The 13,709-nt window shown below is 36.1% G+C and overlaps 1 protein-coding gene across 2 annotated transcripts in view; it reads left to right on the top strand.

The window, feature by feature from the left end:
• CDK13 (cyclin dependent kinase 13) overlaps positions 1-13,709 on the top strand; it is a 106,799-nt gene that overhangs the window by 51,852 nt on the left and 41,238 nt on the right. For both annotated transcript variants that reach the window (XM_065883418.1, XM_065883417.1), the window contains exon 6: positions 13,389-13,578. In XM_065883418.1, the coding sequence (XP_065739490.1) occupies positions 13,389-13,578 (190 nt within the window). The remainder of the gene's footprint in view (positions 1-13,388; positions 13,579-13,709) is intronic.

Here is a 13,709-nt window from a genome sequence, read left to right as displayed (position 1 = left end):
AACATAATTTAAGTACAACATATTTTTTACCTGTCAAAAACTGGGAGTGTTTTGAAAAGAACTTCTCTTACCTAACACTTTTTAGAATTATAAAAATAACATATCTGGTTGAAATAAAGCCCTGGACGTGTAGAAATAAAAACCATAAATGAGTAGATGAGAGACATATGCATAGATGCTCTGACATTTGGCCAACAATGAAGAGACACCAGCGGCTCCCTCTTCTTTAGTTTCTTTTCAGACATTTTTTTGTGAAAAACAAGTGTACACCTTGTTTAATCATTAATTTTTACAGAGTTGAGGACATAATATGCAATGTTCTGTAAAATAGACATTTTGTGTATCATGCAGCCATTTAAAAAAAGCAAGATAGTGTTTTGTAGTTTGTTTTTTTCAAAATTCTAGTGTGAATTTATTTACTTATTTTAAATATTTATTTATGTGGCTGCATCAGGTCTTAGTTGTGGCATGCGGGATCTTTCATTGTGGCGTGTGGGCTCTCCGTTGTGCCTTGTGGGCCTTCTCTCTAGTTGTGGTGCATGGGCTCTAGAGCGTGTGGGCTTAGTTGCCCAGTGGCATGTGGGGTCTTAGTTCCCTGACCAGGGATTGAACCCGTGTCCCTTGCATTGGAAGGCGGATTCTTAATCACTGGACGATCTAGGAAGTCCCTGTAGTTTCGTAATTTGGATATATTTTATTTTACTAGACTTTCCCCATAAATGGGTCTTTAGGTTATTGGTTTTTAGCTTTTATTAACGGTGCTTTATCAAACATCATTAAATGTAAATCTGTGTGTATTTCTTTGAGTCTTTCTGTAGATACATTCTTTTTTAAAAAAATTAATTTATTTTTATTTTTGGCTTTGTTGGGTCTTTGTTGCTGCACACAGGCTTTCTCTAGTTTCGGTGAGTGGGGGCTACTCTTCGTTGCAGTGTGCGGGCTTCTCATTGTGATGGCTTCTCATTGTGGAGCACGGGCTCTAGGCACATGGGTTTCAGTAGTTGTGGCGCATGGGCTCAGTAGTTGTGGCTCGTGGGGTCTAGAGCGCAGGCTCAGTAGTTGTGGCGCACGGTCTTAGTTGCTCCACGGTATGTGGGATCTTCCCAGGCCAGGGATTGAACCTGTGTCCCCTGCATTGGCAGGCGGATTCTTAACCACTGGGCAACCAGGGAAGCCCTGTAGATAACATTCTTAAAAGTGGAGTTGTTAGGTTAAATGATACAATTCTTTTTTATATTACTAATTATAGCCCAGTTAACTTATAAGAAAGCTTATACCAGTTTACATACTATTACAATTTTGTGTGAATGGCTAGTTTACTGAATCAAAGTACATTATTGATTTTACAGTTTTTGTCCAACTCATAAGAGAAATTAATACTTTTTTTATTATTACTTGTGAGGTTAAATTTTTTTTTCATGTTTTTTCCATTTCTTCTGTGAAGTGCCTCTTCCTTTGGCATTTTCTTACCAACTGGAGAGATTTATTTATTTATTTATTTATTTTTTGCGGTACGCGGGCCTCTCACTGTCGTGGCCTCTCCCGTTGCGGAGCACAGGCTCCGGACGTACAGGCTCAGCAGCCATGGCTCACGGGCCCAGCCGCTCCGCGGCATGTGGGATCTTCCCGGACCGGGGCACGAACCCGTGTCCCCTGCATCTGCAGGCGGACTCTCAACCACTGCGCCACCAGGGAAGCCCCCTGGAGAGATTTGTTAAAATGTGGATATTAATGCTTCATGTGTTTCACATATCATAGATATGCGATATGCCGCTGTACACACGCTTGATTCTATTACGGAGACATATAAATCCATGGGTTTCCTAAAGTGGACGCATAGGTTATTGATTTTAGGCCTTCTTTTCAAATACGTGTATTCAGTGCTGTAAGTTTTCCCTAAGCAATAGTTTTGCTGTATCCCATGTACTTTGGTAAATTGCGTTTTTATTTTTATGTACTTCAAAATATTTAAAAATTTATTTTAGACTTCTTGTGTAACCCACGTGTTATTTAGAAAAAAATTTAAAAAGTATTTTGCAGTTTTCCAGCTATCTTTCTGTTACTGATTTCTAGTTTAATTCCATTAGCATACTTTTGTATGATTTCTGTTCTTTTAAATTTGTTAGGTGTGTTTTATGCCTGTGACTGTGGTCTGTCTTGGTGAATGTTTCATGGGAAGTTGAGAAGGTGTATTCTGCTGTTGTTGAAATATTAATATAGATATAAGTTAGATCCAGTTGATTGATGGTGCTGTATGTTCTCACTGATTTCTTCTTATTGCATGTCAGTTAATGTCAGAGGGGTCTTGAAGTCTCCAACTGTAATAGTGGAGACTCCGTTTTGAGCAGTATACACATTAAAGCTTGTTATGTCTTCTTGGAAAATCGACTCCTTTATCATTATGTAATGCTCCTCTTTATTCCTGATAAATTCTTTTTCTCTTAAGTCTGCTCTGTCTGAAATTTAATATAGTTACTCCTGCTTTCTTTTGCTTAGTATTACTCTGTCCTTATATTTAAAGTGGATTTCTTATAGGCATCGTACAATTGGGTCTTTTTTTCTTTTCCTTTTTAATTCACTCTAACATTCTGTGTGTTTTAATTGGTGTATTTTAGACTGTTGGCATTTAAAGTACTTGTCGATATAGTTGGATTATTATCTACTGTATTTGTTATATTTTCTATTAGTTGCCCTTGCTTGTTTTTCTTCTACTCTTTTTCTGCCTTCTTTTGTCTTAGTCTTTTTATATGACTTTATTTCTTCTCTTTTCTGAGCATATCAACTATTCTTCTTTTAAAATTTTTATTTAGTTGTTGCCCTTGTGTTTGCAATATACATTTACAATTTGTCCAAGTCCTCTTTAAAATAACATTTTACTACTTTTGGGCTTCCCTGGTGGCACAGTGGTTAAGAATCCACCTGCCAGTATAGGGGATGTGGGTTCGAGCCCTGGTCTGGGAAGATCCCACATGTCACAGAGCAACTAAGCCCATGCGCCACAACTACTGAGCCTGCTCTCTAGAGCCCACAAGCCACAACTACTGAGCCCGTGAGCCACAACTAGTGAAGCCTGTGCGCCTAGAGCCCCTGCTCTGCAACAAGAGAAGCCACTGCAATGAGAAGCCTGCACACCGCAATGAAGAGTAACCCCCGCTCGCCACAACTAGAGAAAGCCCACACACAACAGTGAAGACCCAGCGCGGCCAGAAATAAAATAAGTAAAATAAATTTAAAATAAATAAATAGGGCTTCCCTGGTGGCACAGTGGTTGAGAGTCTGCCTGCCGATGCAGGGGACATGGGTTCGTGCCCCAGTCCGGGAAGATCCCACATGCCACGGAGCGGTTGGGCCCGTGAGCCATGGCCGCTGAGCCTGCGCGTCCGGAGCCTGTGCTCCGCAACGGGAGAGGCCACAACAGTGAGAGGCCCGTGTACCGCAAAAAAATAAAAAATAATAAAATAAAATAACATTATACTACTATAGGTTGTATAGGTACCTCATAACAGAGTATTCCCATTTCTTCCATCCCATCCCTTATAACATTGGTTTTCATTTTACTTATCCACAAACTATACTCAGTGAATGCATTTTTGCTATTATTATTTTTGAACAGACTGTTAACTGTTTGGTCAATCAGTAAGAAAAATAAAGATTTTTATTTTACCTTCATGTAAGTTGGTAGATTTTTTCTTTCAACACTTTAAATATTTCATTTCACTCTCTTCTGGCTTGTATGGTTTCCGAGGAGAAATCCAGTATACATTTTATCTTTGCTATTGTAAAGGTAAGCTGTTTTTTTTCCTTCTGGCTTCTATCAAGATTTTCTTTTTGACTTTGATTCTCAGCAGTTTGAATGTGATATACCTAGGTGTAGATGTTTTAATATTTATCCTCCTTTATATTCTTTAAGTTTCCTGGATCTGTGGTTTGATATTTATCATTTGGGGAAATTTCAATCATTATTACTTTTAGTATTTTTTCTGTTCTCCCTCCCTCCCTTCCTCCTTCCCTTCCTTCCTTCCTCCCTTCCCCCTTTGATTCTAGTATTCCCATTTACATGTATATTGTAATTGTCCCACATTTTGGATATTCTTTTTTTCTCTTTATTTTCCTTTGCATTTCAGCTTTTCGAAGTTCCTTTTGACATATCTTCAAGCTCACTGATTCTTTGCTCGTGTATGTCTGGTGTATTGATGAGCCCATCAAAGGCATTCTTTATTTCTGTTACAATGTTTTTGATTTCTGTCATTTCCTTTTGGTTGTTTCTTAGAATTTCCATTTTTCTGCTTACAATACCCATCTGTTCTTGCATACTGTCTAATTTTTCCGTTAGAACCCTTAGAACATTAATCATAATTACTTAAAAATTCCTGGTTTGATAATTCCAATTTCTCTTCTATATCTGAATCTCCCTGATGCTTGCTTTTTCTCTTCAGACTATGTTTTAGCATGCCTTGTAATTTTTCATTGAAAGGCAGATAAGAGGTATTAGATAAAATAAACAGATAAATCGGCCTTTAGTGTAAGGTTTTATGTTTATCTGGCTAGCAGTTAGGTTGTGTTTATTGTTTGCTGAAGCTGTGTCAGAGGCTAAGATTTCCTCTCCTGTTGTCTTTTGGTTTCTCTGGAGACTTCTTAAATAAGGTCTGAGATACGCAGTTCTTTCAGATGTTGTACACTGTTATTATATATGATGATAAGTTATGGGGGGAGGGGAAGTGTTCTGTAGTCCTGTGATTTGGTCTCAGTTTTTTAGTGAGCCTGTATCCTTCAGACATGTTTATCAGTTTTCTTGTTTCTTTTCCCTCTGAAGTGAGACAGGAATGCTAAAAGGTGCTGGAGGTCAGTGTTTCTTTCCCCTAAGTCAAAGGCTAGGGTGTTCTGGAGTTGGATATTTCCTCTTTGCCCGGCTGATAAGGCTCTTATTGAACCCCAGTTGGTTAGGCTCTGGTAAAATAGTTTCTCTTGAGGGCAAACCTTGTTAAAGAAGAGAATGATTAGGGTGTATTTCATCATGACTGTTTTTCCTCTCCCCTTGCTGGAAGAACAACTTGATTTATCTCTGATCTTCAGTGTGATAAGCTGGTAGGGTTCCTGGTGATAAAACTCACAGAAGGTGGTGGTGGGGGCTTCCCTAAGACTGGAACCCCTGGAATTTTTAACTCTTAAACTTGTTCACACTGAGCCTCTAGCAATTTGTCAATTACAGTTTAGGCTTTCCTACCAAGGTAATGGTTCTTGTGGAGGCTTCTGCTTCTGGGCCTCTCCTCTGGTGAACTGGTGATTCTCTGTATCTACCTGTCTCTCACCAATTTTGGGGGCAGTGCTTTGCTCTGTGACCTCAGTCTCTGATGGATCTAAGAAGAACTGTTGATTTTTAGTTTGTTTTGCTGTTTTCTCATTGTGAGGATGGGTGTGGCGACTTCCAGACTCCTTACTGTTGGACGAGAAACCATAAGTCCTCTGTGCTAATTGTGGGTTTGTTTTTTTTTAATTCTGTATTTTACTTTTCTTATTAAGGAATACAACACATCTCTAGGTGATAAAACTTTCTTTTATCTAGCTGCATAATATGCCATGGTATGGATATACTGGGCTTATTCAACCATTCTCCCTTGATGGGCACTCAATTTTCCCCATCTTTTTTCCATTACAAACAATATTGCTAGAAATGTGCTTATACATGTATACTTGCATACTGGTGCTGATATTTCCTTAGGTTACTTCCAGAAGTGGGATATTCAAGTCAAGGGATATTTTCTTTTGTCAGCATACTTTGCCAAAAAATTGTTGCAGTGTATGAGTTTCCTTTCATTTGGACATCACTGGATATTGCCAACCTGATAGGTGAAAATGGTTTCTCATTGTTCCTTTGATTAGTACTTTCCTGATTACTAGTGAGGTCTGAAGCATCTTACATATGTTTACAATTTTGATTTCCTATGTGCATATTTATTTGTGATATTGCCATTTCTTTCATTTGGGTTATTTGTTTTTTCCTTATAAATTTGTATATTAGGCACAGTTGTTAATATATTTAAAAATTATTATTTGTGCTCCTTGTAGAAAAGTCAGAAGATGGCAGCATAAGAAGAAAGTAAAAATCATCCATCTGCTCACACAGAGATAAACTGCTCTTAGAATTTTGATATTGGACATTTTTCTAAGCATATGTATGCATATAAATTCCTACCAAAGTGAAATTTTACTTGGCATGCTATATAAAAAATATTATTACATATGATTTTATTAATGTTTAAATACAATATAGGAAAAAATATCAAGCAATAGAAAAAACTTTTTGAAATGCAGGTCGTGACCTACTAAACTGATTTCATGACCCACAGTTTGAAAACATTGCTTAAAACTACGAAATTTATACAACCTCGATAGAAATAAAAACCAAATTAAAAATATGGGAATAATAAATATATCCCTTAATTCAGCATAATTTGAATGCCTTCTAAAATATTCTTTTATTTAGTTTTGTTTCAGACACTTAAAAAATACAGTATTACTGAAATGTTCAAACATACTTAAAAGTAGAGAAGATGGTATGATGAATCCCATTGTCCCCATCCCTCACATTTAGCAGTTATCACATTTTGCTAATCTTGTTTATTTCTCTCCCCCGACTTGTTTTTATTTTGCTGGGTTATTTTTGAGTGAATCCCATGCATTATATTGTAAACATAAATTCTTTATTATCTGCCTATAATCTATAATGAAGTTGCTAGTATGTTTAAAAAAGACAAGAAGGAGGCCTACCTAACAAAATTGGCAATTTTATAATATATCTAACTGTCCATATTCATGTAGTTGTCTCAAAAATATTTTTAATAGTTGGCTTTCTTTGAATCAGGATGCAAACAAGAAATCTGCACATTGTATGTGGTTAATTATTATCTTAAGTCTGTTGTCATCTACAGTATCCACTCTTGCCTTTTAAAATTTTTACTCCTTTATTTATTGAAGAATAGACCACTATTTGGATTTGACAGATGCTTCCTTTTGGTGGCGGGTAGCTTGTTCTTCTAACCCTGATATTTCCTATAAATGGAAGTTAGATCTAGATGATTATTTAGATATAAGTTCACTTCTTTGGCAATTGTACTTCAGAGGTGATGCTGGAAGCTATTATCTCTTACAGTTTCTCTGGGCAGGAATTTGGGAGCATCTTGGCTGGGCGGTTTTGGCTTGGATTCTCTCATGAGATTGCAGTGAGATGTTGACTAGAGCTGTAGTCACTAGAAGGTGTAACTAGGGTTGGGACAATCTGCTCCAGGGTGGCTCCCTCACATCGCTAGCAAACTGTCGTTCCACTGTTGAGGGGAGGTCTCAGTTCTTCTTAGCACGGGCCTTTCAAAAGTGTTGCTTGACTATTCTGACAGCTTGGTGGCTGCCTTCTCTTGGGGCAAATGATCCAGGAAAATAAGATGGAAGCTGCAATATCTTTATGACCTAGCCTTGGTGGTCAGTGACATTACCACGTCTTCAGTATTCTGTTGGTCACACAGGCCATCCTTGAATGGACGGCATGGATACCAGCAGATGAAAATTACTGGGGTCACCTTAGAGGCTGGCTACTGTAAATGATTTTAATTTAAAATTAAAAGTGCGGGATTTATAAATTTTTGATCCTATACTTGTCTTTTTTTTAATACTAAAAACCTTGGTTCCTAAGAAATTAGCATTGTCCTACAATATACATAAAATAATTTCAAGATAACAATGTTAATTACTAAGAAGACTACTGAATGCAGTTTAAGATTTCTTATTGGTTCTTTTTGTCCTTAGCATATGCCCCACTAGGGATAATATAGTCAGAATACCATAATCAGTTAATGTTAGTATAGACGGTTTGATACACGTGTAGGTTCATCTGTTTCTAATTTTTCAGGTAATGTTTTTCTAACCTTTTCAGTGTGGTGATGTATAATCATGTGAAACATTTACATGGTTCCAAACTCAAAGCTGTAAAGCAGGGCACATTCAGAGTAGTCTCATTTTCATTCCTTTTTCCAGTTCTCTCCCTTACCCAGGGACAACCTTTTTTTTTAAGTGTTTAGTTCATCCTTACAGTTTTTCTTTGCTACATATTCACTCTCCCCCTTTTATATAAAAGATGTCATATTAATAACTGCTCTACTGTTCCTGGTTCTTTTCATTTAATTATATATACTGAAAATTACTCGATATCAGTAGATAGATATGGCTACACAGTACTCTGCTGTGTGGATGTATCATAGTTTATTCCGTTAGTCTCCCACTGATAGATGCTTGCATTGTTTCCAGTCTTTTGCTATTAGAAATAATGCTACTTTGAATAGCTCTCTGCCTACACCATCTTGTATTTTTGTCAGTGAATTGTTGGACAGGCCCGTAGAATTGGGCTGGTTAGGTCAAAGAGAAATGGAAATGCTAAATATGATTAAGCTAGCTAGATATTGCCAAATTCCTAGCAGTGTATGAGAGTGTTCCTTACAGCTTTGCCATTAGAATCTGGTGTCATACATTTGAGCTGTTGTTAATTTGTTATTGTGGTGAAGTTTTAGCTTGAGAAATACATTTTTATTATGAGCAAGGCTAAGCGACTTTCCATTGGTTTAAGGGCAGTTGGCTACTGCTTGTGTGTGTGGTCTGGGTTATCTGTCTTTTGCCCACTTTTCTGTGCGGTTATTAATCTTTTTCTTTTCAATTTAGAGAGGCTTTTTTAGTGGGTATAAGTAATTTATCTGGAATAAGTTGCTAATGGTTTTTTGCCAGTTTGCTATATTTTTCTAAATTTGCTTACAGTGTTTTCAGCTGCTCAGTAGATTTTTGTTTTTACGTAGTCACATTATATCAGTCTTTTCCCCCTTTTCCCCTGTTGCATCTTGGTTTGATTCCTAGTTAGGAAAGTTTTCCCCACTCTGAGGTTATTAAGGAATTCATGTTTAAAAAAAATACTTTCATGGTTTTATTTTTTATATTTAGAACTGGTTCATTTGCTTTTTATGCTGGTATATATGTTGTGAGGAACAGACCAGTTTTAACTGTTTCTATCTGGCTATTCATGTTGTCCCAATATTGCTGATTTATAATAAGTTGATCTTTTCTCCCACTGAATTGATATGATGCCATCTTTATCATTTACTAAAGTTCCATATATACCTGGGTATAATTCTGGATTTATTTTATTTCATGTTCCTTTCGCAGTATCACATTTTTTAATTATAGGAATTCACTATTCTGTCTTAAACTGTCTGGGCTGGTAGAGCCTAGTGCCCACCCCGCCTTTCTCTTTCAGATATTTTCATTGCTATTCTTACTTAGTTATTTCCCTGTGTGGATATAACGTCAGCTTATCTAATTGTAGGAAGAAAACAAGGTATTTTTAAAAATAGAGCTTTGTTTAATTTATAAATTACTTAGGGAAAATCTTTATCATGTTGAGCCTTCCTAAGAATGTATCCATGTTTTTCATTTATAGTTTTTTGCCTTTTAAAAGTGTTTTGTAATTTATCTCTGACGTATTTTGCACATTTCTTAAATTAAAAAAAAATTTATTTATTATAAATGGGACCTTCATGTTTTTCTTTTAACTGGTAGCTATGTTAATGACTACTGTATGTTTTATTATTTTATTTTTTAGACCTTTTTTAAAAATTTTATTTTATTTTTGGCTGCGTTGGGTCTTCATTGCTGTGCGCAGGCTCTTCTCTAGTTGCGGAGAGCAGGTGCTACTCTTCGTTGAGGTGCGCAGGATTCTCATTGCGGCAGCTTCTCTTGTTGCGGAGCACAGGCTCTAGGCACGGGGGTTTCAGTAGTTGTGGCTCGCGGGCTCTAGAGCGCAGGCTCAGTAATTGTGGCGCATGGACTTAGTTGCTCCATGGCATGTGGAATCTTCCCGGACCAGGGCTCGAACCATGTCCCCTGCATTGGCAGGTGGTTTCTTAACCACTGCGCCACCAGGGAAGCCCAGTGACTACTGTATGTTTTATTTCTGCTGTTTTTCTAAATTGTGTCACTGTTTTTAACAGTTTTTAAAATTGAATGTATATGTCCTTTCAGAGAACAAACATTCAGGTCATCTGCATGCAGAGATAGTTTTAGCTCTTCTGTTTCAATTCTTACTCTAATTCAATACTGTCTAATAGAAACAGAATGCAAGACATTATATTTTAATTTAAAATAATCGGTTAGTCTCGTTTTTGAAAGCTCTGTTCATTTTAATAATATTATTATTTAACCCAGTATATCAAGAGATTATTCCAGTATGTAACCAATATAACAAATTATCAAGATATTTTATTTTTTTTAGTTGTTGTAGTAAGTTTTTTTTTTTTTTTTTTTTGCGATACGCGGGCCTCTCGCTGTTGTGGCCTCTCCCGTTGCGGAGCACAGGCTCCGGACGCGCAGGCTCAGCAGCCATGGCTCACGGGCCCAGCCGCTCCGCGGCAAGTGGGATCTTCCCGACCAGGGCATGAGCCCATGTCCCCTGCATCGGCAGGCGGACTCTCAACCACTGCGCCACCAGGGAAGCCCTGTAGTAAGTTTTTGAAATCCCGTGTACGTTTTACGCTTCAGGCACATTTGGACTAGCCACATTTCAAGTGTTCAGTTGCCACACGGAGGTAGTAGCAGTTGTATTGGGCTTTGCTACTCTAGATATTCTGTGTGTAACTGTGTTACTTAATAACATCAAAGATAGTGAGATAGATGGATCAAATACACAATCTTTGTTAATCTACTTTAAACTCAATATCATCAATATATTTGCATATCAATATCATACCTCTACAGTGTTTTTCAAAGTGCATGGTATGGTATAGGTGAACCATAATAACCCATTTGTTTGTTTATTTGGTTTGGTTTTTTTGCTTAATGTTTTTAGGTATTTTATTATTATATTGGTTTTAGTGAACATGCCTATAGATAAATCTTTTCTATCTTTTACCTCCTTGTGCTAAATATCTATAAAAGCCCTTGCTACGTAAAAGGGTACATGATGGTTAAAGCTTTGGGTGCATGTTGCCAAATTATATTTTGTAAATATACCAGTTTACTACTGGCACTATATAATAGTGTCTGTTTATTTCACACCTTTGTTAATGCAGTGTAGTTTTTCTTTTGAAATATTTTCCCTTTATTAAAAGTGGTATATTGTTTGATTTGTATATTTTGATTAATAGTGAGATTAAGTACATAGGCATTTTTTGTGTATTGACAGTTAATTTCATTTTTCTCTTGTAGTACTGGTCCTTTTTGGTACTGATTTGTAAGACTTTGGTTTTTTTTGTTTGTTTTTTTTTGCGGTACACGGGCCTCTCACTGTTGTGGCCTCTCCCGCTGTGGAGCACAGGCTCCGGACGCACAGGCTCATGGCCATGGCCCACGGGCCCAGCCGCTCCGCGGCATGTGGGATCCTCCCGGACCGGGGCACAAGCCCGCATCCCCTGCATCGGCAGGCGGACTTTCAACACTGCGCCACCAGGGAAGCCCCAAGACTTTGTTTTATATTAAGAAAATTAATCTGTTATGTTGCAAATAGGTTCTTCAGCTTGTCATTTATTTGCCTTTTACCTCTATTTCATATTTATTTCTTACATATGTGTTTCTAAATTTTTATTTAGTGAAATTTGTCAGTTTTTTAATAGGCTTGTTTTTGGTATAATTCCCAATCTGCCTTTGGGGTTACTGCCTTTGTCCCAGTACTATTCTGTCTCTTTTTTTCCTTCACTGATTTAAAATGGCTGTTTTCATAGTTAGTAGATACGTATTTGGGATTTTTTTTTCTGGTATATATTATATGCATTTTTCTATCTGTCCCAATAGTACAGTAGGTCATATTAATTTCTGGTAGGGCAAATGTTTATTTTAAGAAACGTTTTGGTTGATATTCTGGTTTTGTTTTCTTCAAGGTGAACTTTAGAGTTAGTTTCTCAAGTGTTCTTTCAGCAAAAGAAACAACAAATCATTGGTCCTTTTACTGAAATTGCATTAAAATATAGAATTTTACAATTTGGTGAATCCTTAATAAATTTGTATAATTGTTAAAGTTTATTCCTAGTTGTTTGTAGTATTTTTTTTTTCTATTGCAGAGTCATTTAAATTTTACTTTCTAATTGTTTCTAATTTTAATTTCTAATTGTTGCTGGCATATATAAAGTCTTTTATTTTTTGTGTATGATTTTTTTCTAACGCAGCTACTTTTTTATTCTTTTGGATCTTTTAGAATCGTCATCTCATCTACCAATAATCATGTTTTTGTCACTTTAAGTTTTTATACTTTGTTTTTAATTTTACTTACTAACTTCTAGAATAGTTAGTAATAATGAACATTCTTGTCTTGTGTACAGCATCTGACATTTTACTATTAAATATGACAATAGTTGTTGGTTTCAGAGAGGAACGATTATAAACTTTTAGGAAAGAATCTTTCTATTGCAAGTTTACTGTGAAATCTTTGCTCTGTTCTGTTTTTTTTTTTTTTGGCCGTGCCACACAGCTTGCAGGATCCCTGGACCAGGGATCAAACCTGAGCCCTGCCATGAAAGCACCGTGTCCTAACCACTGGACCGTCCGGGAATTTCCTTTGCTCTGTTTTTAATCACGAACTGATCATGAACTTTCTTCAGATGCCTTTTTTTGGCATATTGATAACTTTTTTACTTTGAAAGATAGATGTGTTGAATTTTATTAGCTTTTCCATTCTCGAATTGATAAATTAAACTGCCTGATTGAGATATTTGTAGATATAGCTTTAGATTCAGTTTGTGCAAGTTTCATTTAGGAATTTTGAATCTATCGTATGTATGTTGTGTATGTGCTATGTGCTGTTTTAGGATTTAGTAGCAGGATTAATAAGCTGGTATTATAAAATAAAGTTGTAATTTGTATGCTTTCAAATGCTCTGGAGCTGTATAAAAGAATTAAATTATATGCTTATTGAAAACTTAATAGAAGTCATCTAAAGCCCGACTGGGCCCAGACTTTTTTTTTTTTTTTTTTTTAATCAAAAGTAATTCTTACAACATCTTTAAATTTTCTTTGATGAACTATACTGATTTTATTCAGCTTCTGCTGAGAGACAATTTGTTCAATATGTAAAACAGCTAAGAATTTATTTTACATCAATCATACCCAGAAACTATGCAGTGTGGAAATTAGCAGTGTTGATTTTATATCATAGCAGTTTTCTTTGGGAGAAGAAGACTGGCTAGATAGTTCCTTGGGATGGTATTGATATTAAATTCAGAGAAAAGGACATGAACATTATTAAATGACAGAAGTAGCAATTCTTTTCAAGGATTAATTTTCTCCCCAGCATTTTATTTTTAAAAAATTCTGAGCCTATAGAAAAGTTGTAAGAACAAAATCTTTAATGTGTTAATTGTTGTTCTTAGGTGCATTTTATCTGGTGTTTGAATATATGGACCATGATCTGATGGGACTGCTGGAATCAGGCTTGGTTCATTTTAATGAAAATCACATAAAGTCATTCATGAGACAGCTTATGGAAGGTCTGGATTATTGTCATAAGAAGAACTTTTTGCATCGAGATATTAAGTGTTCAAATATTCTTCTAAATAATAGGTATGATATGAGTTTGATATATATGTTTAAAATGAGTCTTATATAATGTATACCTTGATTCCGTTAAAAAGATTTAAAATTTAGGTTTTTATTGCTCAGACTATTTTTAAAAAATCTATTACAGCTTGGGC

Source organism: Phocoena phocoena, chromosome 9 (genome assembly GCF_963924675.1).
Source record: "Phocoena phocoena chromosome 9, mPhoPho1.1, whole genome shotgun sequence".
NCBI classification, from domain to species: Eukaryota; Metazoa; Chordata; class Mammalia; order Artiodactyla; family Phocoenidae; genus Phocoena; species Phocoena phocoena.
This window is presented reverse-complemented; position numbering and strand designations above follow the sequence as displayed.